This window comes from Salmo trutta, chromosome 10 (genome assembly GCF_901001165.1).
Source record: "Salmo trutta chromosome 10, fSalTru1.1, whole genome shotgun sequence".
In the NCBI taxonomy this organism is placed as follows: domain Eukaryota; kingdom Metazoa; phylum Chordata; class Actinopteri; order Salmoniformes; family Salmonidae; genus Salmo; species Salmo trutta.
In genome coordinates this window covers 15085112-15102852 of record NC_042966.1, presented here as the reverse complement: position 1 = coordinate 15102852, position 17741 = coordinate 15085112, and the positions used below count along the sequence as shown (strand labels likewise).

Genomic DNA, 17741 nt, shown 5'->3' with positions numbered 1-17741 from the left:
TTAAAGGTCTTGCTCACATCGGCTACGGAGAGTGTGATCACACAATCGTCCGGAACAGCTGGTGCTCTCATGCATGCTTCAGTGTTGTTTGCCGCGAATTGAGCATGAAAGGAATTTAGCCCGTCTGGTAGGCTCGCGTCACTGGGCAGCTTGTGGCTGGGTTTCCCTTTGTAGTCCATAATAGTTTGCATGCCCTGCCACATCCGACGAGTGTCAGAGTTGTTATCCATTAAAATTATAGACTGATGATTTCTTTGTCAGTGGGCAAATGTACAAAATCAGCAGGGGATCAAATACTTTTTTCCCTCTGTAAATAGAACTTTTCAGTAGTGCTCAAAGCATGCCATTCCATAAGCACAGCATTTATTTTTCAACTCGAATCAACGAGCCCAATCAGTCCTCCATGACTACAAAACCATAAACTATAGAGTAGGGCTAGCTACTAAGTCCTTAGTTTTGAGGTTATGCTCAGGTAAAACAATTTGGCTAATCTATACTTCCATATTTCCACGTCCTATTCTTGAAGATCAAGGGGTATAAAATGTATTGGAATTCTGATAGACTTTGGTTTTTAAAGTAAAGAAAGAATTGAATCGTTTTATTATATGTAGTAGAAAGCGATGGGTTGGAAGAAACCTACATAACCAACCCATAAAGTAAAATTTAACATCCATATATGGTCAGCTATGTAAACTTGAACATTGATTTATCCTGCAATAGATGTCGTTCAATTGGTGACATACATTTTTGTCTAAAAGTAACTGAATGTTACGTTACTGAGATTGGGTAATCCCAAAGTTACTTTACTGACTACAATTTTGGACAGGTAACTAGTAACTGTAATGGATTACATTTCCAAATTAACCCACCCAACCCTGGTTAATTGTTACATGATTAATTTAACTGGGTAGCAATTAAACATTGTTATTTATCTAATGAACTAACTGTCATCAGATTAATGAAAGTAAAGTCATGGCATAAACTACAAATTAGTGGCTAATATGTGTACCCTACAATAAAGTGTAACCGAACACATCACTCTGGAGTCAGATGTTAACAGTGTAGTGAGGTATCAGTGACAGCCATAGAGTGAGTGCATTGGCTTAGCCCAGTTGTCAGGGAGAGAGAGAAAAATAGGGGATCGTTTTTTTGCTAAATTATGATTATATATTTTTTTTCTTTTGAGGGGGTGAACAATTGTGTGGGTAGTTCAAGTAGTTAGCTACAATGCTACATGGCAAAAACGTAATTAGCTAATGAAAAGACTATGGAGATTTGAATTTAGTTAAACTACCACCTTGCTTCTGTGGATCTATTAAATGATAAAGACTAATAACTTAACATTATAGCACATAAAACAAATTAATTGAACACCAATGTGCAGCTGTGTGGTTTAAAAAAAGTGTAATATATAATACTGCCTAGACGAGATTCTACCCCACTATATAACCTACTGACAGCGCCGTTGCTTCAAAACAGTGGATTGTCATCTAGGGTTTATAGTTTCGTTGGTCGGATCAGAAGTCTTTTGAAAACCGCTTCGGAGCATCAGAGCTCCGGCATCAATCGTACGCTTGGCCTACTACTATCCGCCGCCTATCGAGTCACCGCGTGACGCTCTCCCGTCATAGATACATTGTTAGGAGGAGAAAAACAGGGAAATAATCAACTAGATTTTTTCCTATCAAGGTATGTAGCCTATAGGCCTACTACATTTCGTCTGCATGCACAATACGAATGTTTGTGCGATGGCCATGTTCATGGCTCATAATTCGATTTTTCATTGCTGCTGTCTGCTTTCTCCATGCAGCAGTAGCGGCGTTTAGTTTTATTTGGTCTATTTTATTTTGCAACATAGGCGAACAATAAACTCTCCTCCTTGTATCATTTTTGTTGTTGTTGCATTGCCTCGGTTAGTGATTGTTTGTTATTTTTGTCGCATGGTGTGCTATGGTCTGGGCGCTTGCGTGCGAGCCTCTGTCGAGCAAGGAGATGAGAAGAGGTGGTTGTGGGTGTGTGCCATAGACCGTATGCGTGTGCATATTGTTTTGTGTTGGGATTGTTTTCTACCCGTTGCCTCGAGTCACACAGCGATCCGCACTAGGTGTAATAATGTGATTTAATCGTATTCTATCTATCCCTATCATAACGTTTGGTTTTTCTTTAATGAAAAGATCATCGTATAGTAGATGCTCTTATTTTCTAGAAATCGTCTTGATATGGTTCATCCTTGTTTTTTGTTGTTGTTTGTTATTGGGGTTTTTTCCTGAGAATTATTGCCGTCGTTCTCCCCTTCCCAAATGAAAGGCGCGGCACCCTCCGTAGATTTGACTGCCCCATGTGAACCGCTAGCTCTCTGGAGAGATAGCCATTAGGCTCCTCACTGTAGTAGCCTAATGTTCTTTGGCTCCTCAACAGGTTGAAGCCCTATGTTTCATATAGGCTTATCAGGCGTGAGAGATGCCAAAGAATAGCTATATGTATATGGCTTTAAAATAATAATAAAAATGAATACATAATAATAATTGTCCCAAAAAAAACATCACGTTATAAATTGCATGGGCTGTTGTGGCCCTGTAGGCCTATTGTAGAATTTGATGTAATCATGGAAATTATGTGTTTCATTATCTCTAATCGGGGCGGCAGGTAGCCTAGTGGTTAGAGCGTTGGGCCAGTGACCGAAAGGTTGCTGGATCGAAATCTCGAGCTGACAAGGCAAAAATCTGCCCTTATGCCCCTGAACAAGGCAGTTAACCCACTGTTCCTAGGCCGTCATTGTAAATAAGAATTTGTTCTTAACTGACTTGCCTAGTTAAATAAAAAATCTAATATTGAATTGCGGGCCTTGTGTGACAATTATTAAAGGATTGTTGTGGCCCACACATTTATGAAACGCGCACGACCCCACACCGCCCTTGACTTGACGGATGCGCTCCAAATTGTGAGAGAAAGGACCATAAACATTACAATAACATGAATGGCTGTAAAGTCTGGTTTGAGACGGGAGGGGAGGTAGTTGTTTGACTGGCCAACGTCAACCTGGTAGCCTAACTCCTGGACCTATGGGTCCTGGTCAAAAGTAGTGCACTGCACTATATACTACTGTAAACTTCCGTTTGAATTTAGAAAATAAAGACAAATGACATGGACAAAATGATTGCCACCCGGAGCACTTGTTTGCACAGCCTTTGGCCAAGATAACTGCAGTCGATGCTTGTTGCTGCCATCGATGAGCTTGCTGCACCTTTCTACTGGCAATTTGGCCCACTCTTAAGCAGCAAACTGCTTGAATTCTTCAATGTTTGAGGGCTGCCCTCCACCTACTGCTGTTTTCAGATCTTGCCATAGGTTTTGGATGTGATTCTGATCTGAACTAGATGCTGGCCTCTCCAGAACAGTCCAGTGTTTCATCTTGTACCATTCCTGGTTGCTCTTTTTTGTCATGTGTTTGGGGTGTTTGGACCCACAATGTTCAATGGAGGCCCAGTTTTTGGACACTGTGTTGAACATTGGAGTCCTAAACACCTGATAATCTGCTGAATTCATGATGACATAGCCGTGGTATACTTATTGGCCATATACCACAAACCCCGAGGTGCCTTGTTGCTATTATAAACTGGTTGCCAACATAATTAGAGCAGTAAACACATGTTTTGTCATACCCTTGGTTTCCGGTCTGCTATACCACGGCAGTCAGCCAATCAGCATTCAGGGCTCGAACCACCCAGTTTATAAAGTTGTTTATAAAATATTGTATAAACTGGGTGGTATGAGCCCTGAATGCTGATTGATTATTTTAATTACGTTTATAACCAGTTTATAATAGCAATAAGCCACCTCGGAGGTTTGTGGTATAGTGCCAATATACCACGGCTAAGGGCTGAATGTTGCGCATGTTCAAGGTCCCCAGTACCAGAGGCAGCAAACAGCCTCAGAGCATCAGTAAACGTTCCCATGTTTGATTGTAGGGAGGGTGTTCTTTTCCCTGATTTCTTCATTTGGTCATTCTTTATTTATTCGTCATCTGTCTGTCTTATACCCCCCACAACAACCTGTTCACACTATAATTATATTTCTGGCCATTTGTTCACAAAAAAATCTCTATTTCCCACACAGATGATGTGGAGTCTGTGGATCCTGTTGGGAACACTCAGTGTGGGTGAGTCATTTATTTTCCATAATTGAAATGTTTTACTTTTGAAGTACAAAATGTGGTACAAGTTTCGAACCTGAAGAAGTACGTGGGAGTTTTAGCTTACTGTATTAGCTCTTAACCTTCCAATGAAATGTCATCCAGAAAACACCTTGATGAACAAATTCCTTAAGCAATAAAGCCCAGGGGGGGGGTGTGGGGGTGGTACATAGCCAAGGAGGAGGGCTGTTGACATTTCAAGATGAATAGGATGCAATGTTAAAAGGTAAACTACTGTGTGCATAAGGCCATTATTACACCGTATTACACTACACCATTATTGTACCTGTTAACTTTCACCTCCCATTCGGCATTAGTCAGCATCGTAGGGCCTGTAAAATGCACTACTTTTGTCCAGGGTCCATATAGGGAACAGCTGTAGAGATTTGTAGAGAAAATACATCATTAAAAGGGTTTCAATTTACAGTGTTTTAATCCTGTCTTTCTCACTCCATCTCTCTCTGCCTCCCTATCTCCCCCCCCATCTCTCTCTCTGTCTCTCAGATGGCTATGCGATGCAAGACCTGCACGAGCGTCTGTCCCACGGGCGTCAGCTGAAGATCTACCTCCCGAAGAGCTCTTCGAAGCTGGAGTTCACCCCTGCTGCAGAGCCCATGAAGACCTACCTGTACTGGGACCGTGGCGCCCGGACCAACAAGGGACGGGTGTCTGGGACAGGAACTGACAGGCGCTGGTATCTGGACAAGGTGACTGACTGACTCTTCAATTGTCCAAGTCAAATTTTCCTTAGGAGACAATAAAGTATATCATATCATACCACCAGATGTCCAATCGAGGGGGGGTGTTGGGGGATGGTGTCCTCCGCTTAACAAAAAAAGACCACTTTATTTTGACCATTAGTAATACATTTGCACCACCTCCGCTAATGTGACCACCATCCTCTATCTATCTATCTCTTTCATTGAATTGTATTGTTTTTATTGTGAAGCAATTTTAAATGCACTTAGATTTGATCTTTACCCTCTGAAGGTGACGTACGAGGACCAGGGAACCTACGTCCAGAGAGACCACTGGAACAAGGAGATCTCCTCGCTCAAAGTGGCCGTGAACAGTGAGTGCAGGAGGGGGTACACGGTGGGGTGGTGGGGAGAGCTGTTGTTTTGCATGTTATTGAAATATCGTCCTTTGTTGTTGTCAGTTGGTGTACAGATCCTTTTTGTCTCTCCCTTTCTCTCGCTCTCACTCTTGCTTGCTCCTTCACTCTCTCTCTCTCTCTTTCCACCTACTCTCTCTCACCCACCCCACTCTCTTGTCTCTCACCCACCCCACTCTCTTGTCTCTCTTGTCATCCCCCTCTCTTTCTTTCACTCTCTTCCTCTAATGCTAAGTTTCCTCTAACTCTCTCTCACCTCTTCATGTGCCTGCCCCATCTCTGTTTCCAACTACTCTCTCGCCCGTAACACGTTCTCACACCTTTTCTCGCCCCACCAGCCAGGCGTGAGTACCCGAAGTGCGTGGTGGGCGAGGACCTCTACATCTCATTGGAGGGCATCGACCTAGCCGACGCCCAACTCTCCTTCTCTGGCGCCGACGCCAATGTCACCCTGGTGCATGATGGGGCCGTGGTCGCCCAGGACCACCCGGACTACTGGAACCGGGTCAAGACCTACTCCACCAAGATCACCATCGAGAACGTCAACACCACGGACGTGGGTTACTACACGCTGAGGGACAGGAGAGACAGGGTGGTCTCCATCATCAGGATGGAACTCACAGGTGGGGGTGTGTCTGGGGGGAGTGTGTGTAAGGAGAGTGCGTGTGTGTGTGTGTGTGTTTTTTTGCTGTGTCACCATGCGTTGTTAGTTGCTCCAAACCTTGGTCGGCATATATGCTGGCTGCTTCCCAAATGGCCTAGCCCCACTTACCTAACCTCAACCCTGCTTGGGAACAGCAAGAGTAGAGTGTGTGTATATATGGTTCTCATCATAGACACAGAATGGATTCTATTCTAGAATATAAATGATGCTATTTACAGTGAGCTCCAAAAGTATTGGGATAGCGACACATTTTCTGTTGTTCTGGCTCTATACTCCAGCACTTTGCATTTGAAATGATACAATGATGAAACTTCTACATTAATGTGGATGCTACCATGATTACGGATAGTTCTGAATGAATTAATGGCATTGTTAGTTGCTCTAAACCTTGGTCTGCATATATGCTGGATATGTCCCAAATGGCTCCCTATTTCCTCTAAAGAGCCCTATGGGCCCTGATCAAAAGGAGTGCACTAAATACGAAAAAGGGTGCCATTTGGTCTCCATAGACACTGGCTGGTTGTAAGTGGCTATCCAGATGGCATTACCCTGTCAATGGTCTTCACCACTAAGACTGCAATATGTGTCCCAAATGGCTCCCTATTAAGTGCACTACTGGTCAAATGTAGTGCTTACATAGGTAATTGTGTTACATTTGGGACACATACCATGAGTGTACAAACTGAAATAGAGGGACAAGGAATCCATTCTGGAATTGACACAACTACTGTGTCCATTCACAGGAATCAGAATTCCATAGAATTGCCATCTTCACTCCTTCTGCCCACCAGCAGGCCTCCAAATGTTTTTGAATATTCCATCTGCTGACTTCCAGAGAAGGGATAGGCCAAAGGGCAGGGGTTTATTTGTTATTATGAACTGGGTAGTTGGAGCCCTGAATACATTTTAGTCGGTTAGCAGACGCTCTTATCCAGAGCGACTTACAGTAGTGAATACATACATATTCATACTTTTCCATACTGGTCCCCCATGGGAATCAAACCCACAACCCTGACGTGGCAAGCGCAATGCTGTACCAACTGAGCCGTACAGGATAGGCTGAAAGGTCTGGTATAATTAAGCAATAAGGCACGAGGAGGTGTGGTATAGGCCAATATACCACGGCTAAGGGCTGTATCTAGGCACTCCGCATTGCATTGTGCGTAAGAACAGCCCTTAGCCGTGGTATATTGGCCTATACCACACCTCCTTGTGCCTTATTGCTTAATTATAGTAGGTCTGCTCTGCATACAAAAAGGATAGCAAAGAGCTGAATTCATTCTGACTGAGCACTCCTATTCTCCTGTTGTGCTTGTTCATTCTGTCATCACTTTTCACTTCGTCTGCGTCCCTATGGGCCCTGAAGGGTATACTACGAAGCAGGACCAATGAGCGCGATTTAATTTGAAACCTTTCTTCAACAATGTGCATATAAAGAGTCAAGTGTTTATGTATTGCTCAGTTTAATCTCTATGTTTTGCTGGTCATGTAAGAAACCATGCATACACCAGAAACATGCCATGAGTGACATATGGAATTCCAACCTATTTTAACTGCCCTACAACCCTACTCTGAGAAAAAAATGCTATCTAGAACCTAAAACGGTTCTTCGGCTGTCCTCATAGGAGAACCCTTTTTAAAAACCTTTTTGTTTGCAGGTAGAACCCTTTTGGGTTCCATGTAAAATCCTTTCCACAGAGGATTCTACATGGAGCCCAAAAGAGTTCTAACTGGAACCAAAAAGGGTTCTCCTATGAGGACAGCTGAAGTAGCCTTTTGGAACCCTTTTTTCTAAGAGTGTAAGAAAGAGGCCCCTGTAGACCAGAGTGGTTGTTTCCGATAGGCGCCTACACACACTTACATTTAAATAATTTAGCAGACGCTCTTATCCAGAGCAACTTACAGTAGTGAATGCATACATTTCATATATATATATATTTTTTTGTACTGGCCCCCCTTGGGAATTGAACCCACAACCCTGGTGTTGCACACACTATGCTCTACCAACTGAGCCACAGGGAATGGCCACCAGTCTCAGTTCTACTGGTCTCTACTGTGTTTCTTTACTTTTATTTAACAAGGCAAGTCAGTTAAGAACAAATTCTTATTTACAATGATGGCCTAGGAACAGTGGGTTAACTGCCTTGTTCAGAACAACAGATTTTTACCTTGTCAGCTCAGGGATTTGACCTAGCAACCTTTAGGTTACTGGCCCAACGCTCTAACCACTAGGATACCTGCCTCCCCCAAGCATGTACTAAGCATAGTCTTCTAATAAACATGCTCTTCGGGTCCTTTGTGCTAAATTATCACGGTCTGAATTATAGTTGTATGCTTTTGGGGCTATTTGAGAAAGACCTCATAGGCAGCTACAGTAACTGACTCTCTGATCTCTTTCCCTCTCATCCCAATTTACCACTCTTTCTCTCTTTTTGCTATCCCGATTTCTCCCCTTTCTCTCCCTGTCTCTTTCACACCGACTCTCTCTTATTCTGTCACACTCTTTCTCTGTCCTCCTCCCCCTCTCCTGCTTTCCTTCTCTCATTTCCTCCCACCTTCCTCTCTCCCCCCTCCCTCCCCTCTCTCTCCCTCCAGACCACCATGACTATGAAGCAGCTAACCCCCTCATGGCCCTGCTCCTCCTACTGGGGATACCCGCAGGTATCTGCTGCTGTTGCCAGAAGAAGATCTTCAAGAAGAAATCCCCCCACCCCACAGCCGTTCTCCAGGGGACCCCCGAGACTCTGCACCCTCCTCCCGGCTACAATATCCCCGGAGGGGTGTCCCCTGGACCTGGTGGCCCGGTAAGGGGTAGTTTGATGGTGGCTTGGCGAAATCCCAAATGGCATCCTATTCCCTATTTAGTGCACTACTTTTGACTAAGCACCCCATAGGGCTCTGCCCTAAAGTAGTACACTATGTAAGGAATAGTGCCAAATGTTACCCTATTCCCTATATACTGTAGTGCGCTACTTTTGACCAGGGCCGATGGTACCCTATTCCCTATTTAGTGGGCTCTGGTCAAAAGTACTGCATCGATGGGCTCTGGTCAAAAGTAGTTCACTTTATAGGGAATATGGCGTCGTTTGGGACACAACCCTTGTTATATACCCCTTTAGAAAGTATTCATACCCCTTGACTTTTGTTGTGTTACAGCCTGAATTCCAAATGGATTCAATATTTTTTTCCTCTCACCCATCTACACACAATACCCCATAATGGCAAAGTGAAAACATGTTTTTAGACATTTTTCCATATTTATTGAAAATGAAATACAAAAATATATAATTTACATATGTATTCACACCCCTGTGTCAATACATGTTCGAATCTCCTTTGGTTGTGATTACAGCTGTGAGTCTTTCTGGGTAAGTCTCTAAGATCTTTAAACACCTGGATTGTACAATATTACCATATTATTCTTTTTAAAATTCTTCAAGCTCTGTCAAGTTGGTTGTTGATCATTGCTAGACAGCCATTTTCAAGTCTTGCCATAGATTTTCAAGCCCATTTAAGTCAAAACTGTAACTGCCATTAAGGAACATTCAATGTCATCTTCGTAAACATCTCCAGTGTATATTTGGCCTTGTGTTTTAGGTTATTGTCCTGCTGAAAGGTGAATTCATCTCCCAGTGTCTATTGGAAAGCAGACTGAACCAGGTTTTCCTCTAGGATTTTGCCTGTGCTTAGCTCCATTCCGTTGGAAGTGAATGGGTGTATTGATACACCATCCAAAGTCTAATTAATAACTTCACCATGCTCAACGGGACATTCAATGTATGCTTTTTTTTTACCCATCTACCAATAGGTGCCCTTCTTTGCGAGGCATTGGAAAACTTCCCTGGTCTTTGTAGTTGAATATGAGTTTGAAATTCACTGCTTGAATGAGGAACCTAAACAGATAATTGTAGGTGTGGGGTACAGAGATGAGGTACTCATTTAAAAAGTATGTTGAACACAATTATTGAGAGTCCGTGCAATTTATTATTTGACTTGTTAAGCACATTTTTTTTACTTATTTAGGCTTGTCATAACAAATCGGTTGAATACATTTTTTATTAATTTGTAAAAATGTGTAAAAACATAATTCCACTTTGACATGTAGGCCAGTGACACAAAATCTCAATTGAATCCATTTTAAATTCAGGCTGTAACACAACAAAATGTGGAAAAAGTCAAGGGCTGTGTATACTTTCTGAAGGCACTGTACATAATACTACATGCCATTTAGTAAACACTTTGGTCACACTTTATGGTCATAATATGTCATAACAACTGACATAATTTGTCATAACACATTATAATATGCTCATAACACTGTCATGTATGGAACACTGTTTGTATGTCATGATACATATATTTAGACCTGTTGTGACATATATTACATTATTTTATGGCTGGTTATAACACCTATATAAGAGTGTCAAAACCCACAAAACCTACCACACAAGCAAAACATTCCATTACACCATAGCCTACCTGTCAACAGTTTGTTTATGTTATATATATATTGTTTTAATTGACCATATTAAATTATCATTGTTGTTGCGCACACATGAATGATGACTGGGATGAATGCAGATTTCAGGAGCAGGACAAGACACCCTCTTTTTGACTGAATACTAATGAATATAAGGGCATGTACGTGATAGGCCTCTCTGGTTAATCATGATTATGATGGTCATAATGCTCCTTGACAGTGCCATAAAGTGTATTTTCTTAGTCCAAGTAAAGTGACACAGGATGGTCATAATGCTTTTTGACAGCGTCATAAAGTGTATTATCTAGTTATATAAAATATGTTGAAAAAAACCACGACTGTAAAGAATTCATTACAACAACAACAAATGATTTAAGGAACAAGCTTTCAAACGAAGGGAAACTTATTGGCAGAGGGAAAAAATTATTTGAATAAATATTTGTCAGAACAGGTAAATATGCGTCATGACAGTTATGACCATATTATGACAGGTTATGTAATCTGTTATGACATTTTATGACATGGTTATGACCGTTATGACACTGGGTGTCAAGTGTTCCCGACACTTTTATCCAAAGCATTTTAAGGTATGGGGGGTGCCGTGAATCAGAACCACTATCCTGGCGTTGCAAGCACCACGGTCTACCACACGTTGGATTTATGTTCCTCACGTCTCCCCTCTCACTCCTTGATGTACTATCATAGTGACATCGCAGTGAGCTTTTGTGAATGAACGGTCGATAATACCATAAATTGTGTTTTTGTTGTGATTGTTGCAGGTATTTTATCATGGCCCAGGCCCAGATCCTAACATGGTACATGATGCATTTATTATTACTCAATTAACTACACTGTGTGTGTGTGTGTGTGTGTGTGTGTGTGTGTGTGTGTGTGTGTGTGTGTGTGTGTGTGTGTGTGTGTGTGTGTGTGGTTGGTTGGTTGGTTGGTGAATGGCTTTGTGTCACTGATCTGAACGACAAGCAATAATGCCTTCCATATGTATATCATTTTCTTATTTTCGTCTTAGTCATGTCATGAGCACTGTGCGTGTAGCATGTGTGTATTGAGTAGAAGTCCCTATGTCTATGTGTGGGTATCTATGTACACTATCTGTGTATGTTCAGTATGAGTATATACTGTCATGGATATATAGTCTAAGCAGGGATGGAAATGAAGCTAGCCCGAGTCTAGTACTTTTCAGACTGGGCTAGTAGCATGGCACAGATTTGGACCCCAAATCGTTAAATTCCATCCCTGAATATGATTATATAAAAGTATATTTCAGTCCCTCTGTCTAACTGTAGGAACTGTGGTGCTCCTCCATGTACAGGGAGGTTACCCCCAGGTCTACTCTCCCCCCAACCCTGGGATGCCTGGCCAGCCTCAGTGGGCCGGACCCCCATTCCAACCAGTGAGTCAATCCATTCATCTCTCCGCTCTCTCCTTCACGCCTTCTCTCTCTCCATCTGTTCATTTGATCACTTAGCAGCACAACTGTAAGGTCTGAAAGCACAGAAAACAAAGGAGCTGGGGAGAAAATGTCTGGCCTCATGGCACCTCATTCCCTTTTTAGTGTGCTACTTTTGACCAGGACCCATAGGGTGCCATTTGGGACACATCCCCTCTCTGTACAGGAGGATTGGGGCTGAGTTAGGGGCTGTGACGCTACACTAACCTTCCAGGAGTAAGGTTCTGTCTGTCCTAGTTGATTAATACTCTCAGTAGGCCAATCTTCATCAACAAGCAATATGCCTGTGTATGTGTGTGTGTGAGACGGTGTTGTTTTGCTGTGGTTTGTTTCAGGGGTTCAACCCAGGCTACCACCCACAGGACCCTATGTACCCCCCCGCCCAGCCCCTGCAGTGGAACGGCCCGCCGCCCAACCAGCCACAGTACAACCCTGGTGCCCCTCCTATGGTATGTCTCTCTACTCTACCATATGCTACTCTGTTCTACTCTACTCTGTTGTATTCTACTCTACTCTGTTCTATTGTACTATATTCTACTCTGTTATATTCTACTCTACTCTAATCCTTTCTACTCTGTTATATTCTACTTTGCTCTAATCATTTCTACTCTGTTATATTCTACTCTACCGTGCTATATTATATTCTACTCTACTCTGTTATATTCTACATTACTCTAATCTTTTCTACTCTGTTATATTCTACTCTACCGTGCTATATTATATTCTACTTTACTCTAATCTTTTCTACTCTACCCAGTTCTATTCTATTCTACTAGTCTACTCTGTTATGTTCTACTTTAATCTTTTCTACTCTACCCTACTATATTCCATTCTACTCTTCTACTCTACTCTGTTCTATTCTATTCTACTTTACTTTCTACTCTACCCTATTCTACCATATTTGGTTATATTATTGAAAACTCTACTCAGCCTCTACTCCTATTCCCTCTATTCTACAATCTATCTCACTCTGCCTTCCTTCTGACCCCTAAGTGGAGTGGGCCGCCTAACCAGTATCAGTATCCGGTGGCTCCGATGGTATATATCTACTCTACTTAACCATAGTCTAGTGTCTCTTCCCAGTCCTCCCCATCACCCTTGTCCTCTGTGTCAACAGATGTCAAATCTTAATTTGACTCCATTCGTCGCTGGAGGAAATAATCCAGCAGTCGGTTTTGAATATCTGAATAAATATTTAGAATGGCCACCAGGGGGCAGCTGGAAGCGGTGTTTGTGTACAATGCACACCGTACCTACATTGTACCTTATGTAGGCTACATACAGGCTACAGCGCATCTCGTGTGAATTGTTATGTGAATTATAATAAATTGACATATTTGTAGGGGGTAGATGTATTTTTAGTTCGGGAAAATCATTTTTTCAGATCTATTGTTTTATTATATGTTGAAGGCAAGCAATAGGCAGAATAAATTATACATTTCCTCAGTGACTGTGGGGTCCAGAAGTTACAGCCACTGACCATAGCACACATATGACAGAGTCGGCATGGGTTTGAATCCGGCCCACTGCATATGGATGAATGTCTATTTTTGACACAATTAACTCCGCAAGGTTACAAGGTTAAAACAGAAACAATTCAAAGGTTAACAGTTCAGGCATTCATTCTAAGTGGTTAAGGTTAGGGCTATGGTTGGGGAAAGGCTTAAAACAACAAAAATGGAAAACTACGCGCCTATGTTTCATCAGTATTTATAGTATTCTTAGTGCTTGTGAAAGTACAGTGAACTGTCATAGTGCAGTGGTCTAAGCAGCATGCGCCAACTCTGAACCTCGTGAGTTCGTGCCCAGTGCTGGGTGATATAGTGACCAGCCTGAGCCTACATTAGGCCCACAAGTGAATTGCATTTATTTCAATAAGTAAAACAAATAGTCTAATCATTTACATATTGTAGAAAAGTGTCTCAGCTCAACGAAATCATCTTTGGATAGGCTCAAATGCGTAAACATCTTGACAGCTTTACGAAACTAAATATTAAAGCCACACAATACAGGCTTTCAATCCACACCAAAGACCAGAACTATACTGACAAATTATACATAGCCTAACTATACATAGCCTAACACAAAAGAGTGATCAAGTTAAGAACTGACATCTGTATCTGTCATACGCTGCTCCGGTTTGGATCCTTCTCATCTCAGTGTGTAGTGTGTGTGTGTGTGTGTGTGTGTGTGTGTGTGTGTACATGACCTGTATTTGTGTGACTCATTGTGTGTTTTTCAGGGGTATGCTCCGGTGATGTACAGTGCCATGCCTCCAGGTGAGCCAGTGAAGGAGGAGATAAAGATGGAGAACATGTCTCCTGCTGATCCCCTCCTCACCCACCCCCCACAACCCCCCCAGGTCAGTCATCTCTCTCTGTCTTTTCTTGCTTGCTCTCTCCATCTCCGTCTCACAAACACACACTTGCTTACTTTACGGATACATGGTTTTCAACTTTCACTCCCTAGGCGTCATCGCCCTCCGCCCCCGTGCCTGCCTCTGACGTCCTCCACTCCTCGGACGGAGCCTACCAGTTTAACATCGACACAGGAAAGAACACCACCACCAACACCACCAACTTCCTGTAGAACACCACCCAATGGCCCAATCAGGAGCGGCCTTTTCAACGTAATGGGGGGCTCGTCCCAATACGTCTCAATTGCTTCCTTTCCTCGTCTCCTTTCCTCGTCGCTTTCCCTGTGTGACCACTGATATTAATGGGAGGTATAAACCATGGGGGCTGTTTGCGATTCAATTTAGGGAGGTGTTAAACAAGAGAAGTGCTAATGAATTTACCAACGAAAATGCAGAGCTCCATTCTCACAACAATAACAAAAAACAGCTGACATAACTATGTCTCGAGCTGTGTTTTTATTTACTGTTTTTTTCCCCCCCTACCCCTTTCACATAAACAAAGGTAACAAAATGTAAAAATAAGGGGTTTTGTCTCTGTGTAAATGGGGTATTAGTGAAGGAAAGGAGATAAGGATAGTAGGTCATTGGAATATGCCCCTATTTTCTGTATAGGGATAGGAAGTGCCCATTAGCTGTGATACAGAGCCTGTCAAAATGGCTGAAACAGACAATGGAAGCATGGGATTGGTGCAAGAATGGCTGAAGGTAGTTACCACCATATTCCCAGTCCATTTATTTGAAATATACTAGGGGGATTGTACGAGTGCACACTTCGGGAGAAGGGTAGAAAATTGGAATGTAGCCAGAGTAGGGTCGAGGGTTGGGAGGCAGTGGAAAAGGTCGGTTATTTTACATCTATTGTTTTAAACGTGTAGCCTTAGATTTTTCTAACTTGTCTTTTTTTAAACTCAACAGTAAAGATGGTATCTATGAAACACTCCAACTGCCAACCATCTCGCAAAAAAACAAAAACACGATCATTATCCAACCAGACCATTCAGAACCTACATCACACCCAGTCATGATCCAATCAGATGGTACCAGGAAAACTCATCACCCTGGATAGACCAAGCAAAGCTCTCTATAAACAAGTATATACATGTAAATACAATCACAAATGCCTTTATGTTCCAAAGTTTAGTTTGTCATTATATGCATGATGGACCATTTTAGTACTTTATATGAAACTACTGTCATTTCAACAGGGTATGCAGAGTTAATTAACTGTTTTGGCAGCTTATGATAAAAAACAATTGGGAGGCGGGTGCTATTCTATTAGACCCAAATATTCCTTACATAGTTCACTACTTTTGACCCAAGTAAATGTCATTCCTGTGCATCTGTTCTCTTGTATTGTCATCACGCTAGGTTGAACACGGACAGTTTTGTAGCGTCAACGAGGCTAACAGAGGTGTATGAGTTCCACAAGAGCCTATGCAAATCACAAAGTTGGAATAGTTACCACTTTATTACTGTATATAATCAGCAATGTTAATATTATTCATATTATGTTAAAATATGTAGTATGTATAAATATTCAAGGAACATTTTAATTTGCGGTGTACAAACTTAACATGATGAACAGCAATGACATTTACGCTAACGGGTGACGAGCATTTCCAGACCATGTGACCTGACCAGAAAGATTCCTGGCCTCGTTCTTTGTTCTCATCATTACATCGCAGCTAATCATCTTTCAACCATTGCAATGTGACACTGCCAAGGAACCAGAGTTGGCATTCTACCTCTCATTCCTTCATCTATGCACATATCGGCTCTACTCCAATATCCACACTATCATACCACTTAGAATGAAGCTATGGCTGTATCCAAAATGGCACCCTATTCTCTATTAAAAATGTATTACTTTTGACCAGGGCCCAAGTTTATTAAGGTTACTTTACCACTGCATTTGTTTTGTCTGTTACCAATACCCCCATGAGCTGTAAACAAACTTGCTACTCCAGGGATATATTCATTAGTGCAGACTAGTGAAAAGTTTTTCAATGGAATTGTGTCATGTTGTAAAGCGTTTGGAGTAAACAGTTTCCGTTGCAAATGTTTTGCTACAGTTTGCTACGGTGTGTGCAGTGCGCTAATGATTACAGCCCAGGCTCCCGATACTCATTTTTTATTTACATTTTGTTACCTCACTCTTTAGGGATACCACATGAGCTTTTGGAGTAACTTTTAAAGCGATCTTACAGAACGTCTTTTCTCACTTTGTAACTGTCTAGATGATTTCCAAAGCAATATCATTAGACCTTGTGGAATGTTCCGTTTGTTTTTATTCTATGAATACCGTTAGCATTTATAGTAGAATAGTCTGTGGGACATGCACATATCCATCTCAATAAACAGAATACAAAAACCCTGCCTGTCCGTTTGTGTGCTTTAAAACAAGATAATTACATCTGCAGTTAATTCTGTTATCACACACAAAAAAAACTTAGTACTTTATGAAAAAAGGCAAACGCTTTATTATACAAAATGGAACCGAACGATTTATAAACAGAGACATAACAACAACAAAAACGATTGCTTCTTATTAATTGTACTGCCTTTGACATGATTCAATAAAAACAATTGAAAAAGAGTATAGAGACAGGGAATTATCGAAGCACCATTACACCTCAACTTTCATAAATGTTGTCTGGGACTCTGGCTTTACTTCATCTCGAGGAGATGAGCTGAAACCAGCAGGCCAGTGATAGACTTACAAGTCCAGATGGTAGAAGAGCAGGACCAGGTATCTTCCTCTGTGGTAGTAAGACTGAGCTGTTTAAACTGTCAACGACTGCTGTCCCCATCCAGTCTGAAGCAGGCTTAGATACTAGGGGAGGTAAGAGCTGCTGTAACAATTAGCACCACCCATATATCTCTCTATTACTATTCACTCCCTCCTTATGAATAATCTCTCTGTCTCATGTAATCATATGAAGACTAAAAGTGATCAAATATATCAACATGATAATACTCAGTCACGTAATCATGTGAGGACTATAATTTATCAAATATAGCAACAACAGACCGGCACCTCATGTCAATCCTTTCTGGTTTGGCTAACGGGACAGCTATGACCGGAAGTTACTTTTCGTAGTAAGTTAGGAGAGCATTTTCGCTAACCCTAACCCTTTTCCTAACCTTAACCTTACCTGCTAATTCTCCTAACCTGCTACCTACAGTGAGGGGAAAAAGTATTTGATCCCCTGCTGATTTTGTACGTTTGCCCACTGACAAAGAAATGATCAGTCTATAATTTTAATGGTAGGTTTATTTGAACAGTGAGGGACAGAATAACAACAACAAAAAATCCAGAAAAACGCATGTCAAAAATGTTAAATTGATTTGCATTTTAATGAGGGAAATAAGTATTTGACCCCCTCTCAATCAGAAAGATTTCTGGC

General features: G+C 41.8%; 1 protein-coding gene across 2 annotated transcripts; it reads left to right on the top strand.

Moving 5' to 3' along the window:
* The first annotated feature begins 1460 nt into the window (after positions 1-1460).
* LOC115201186 (uncharacterized) lies at positions 1461-16706 on the top strand. 2 transcript variants are annotated; one of them, XM_029764591.1, is made up of 12 exons: positions 1461-1689; positions 4117-4159; positions 4697-4899; positions 5183-5264; positions 5645-5929; positions 8566-8774; positions 11230-11265; positions 11781-11861; positions 12254-12367; positions 12912-12956; positions 14161-14280; positions 14388-16706. In XM_029764591.1, the coding sequence occupies exons 2-12, from the start codon at positions 4117-4119 to the stop codon at positions 14505-14507; spliced, it is 1338 nt and encodes a 445-aa protein (XP_029620451.1). In that variant the 5' UTR covers positions 1461-1689; the 3' UTR covers positions 14508-16706. The 2 variants fall into 2 exon arrangements, with proteins under 2 accessions (XP_029620451.1, XP_029620452.1); XM_029764592.1 differs by lacking the exon at positions 12912-12956 and having other exon boundaries at positions 1462-1689.
* The last annotated feature ends 1035 nt before the right edge of the window (positions 16707-17741 follow it).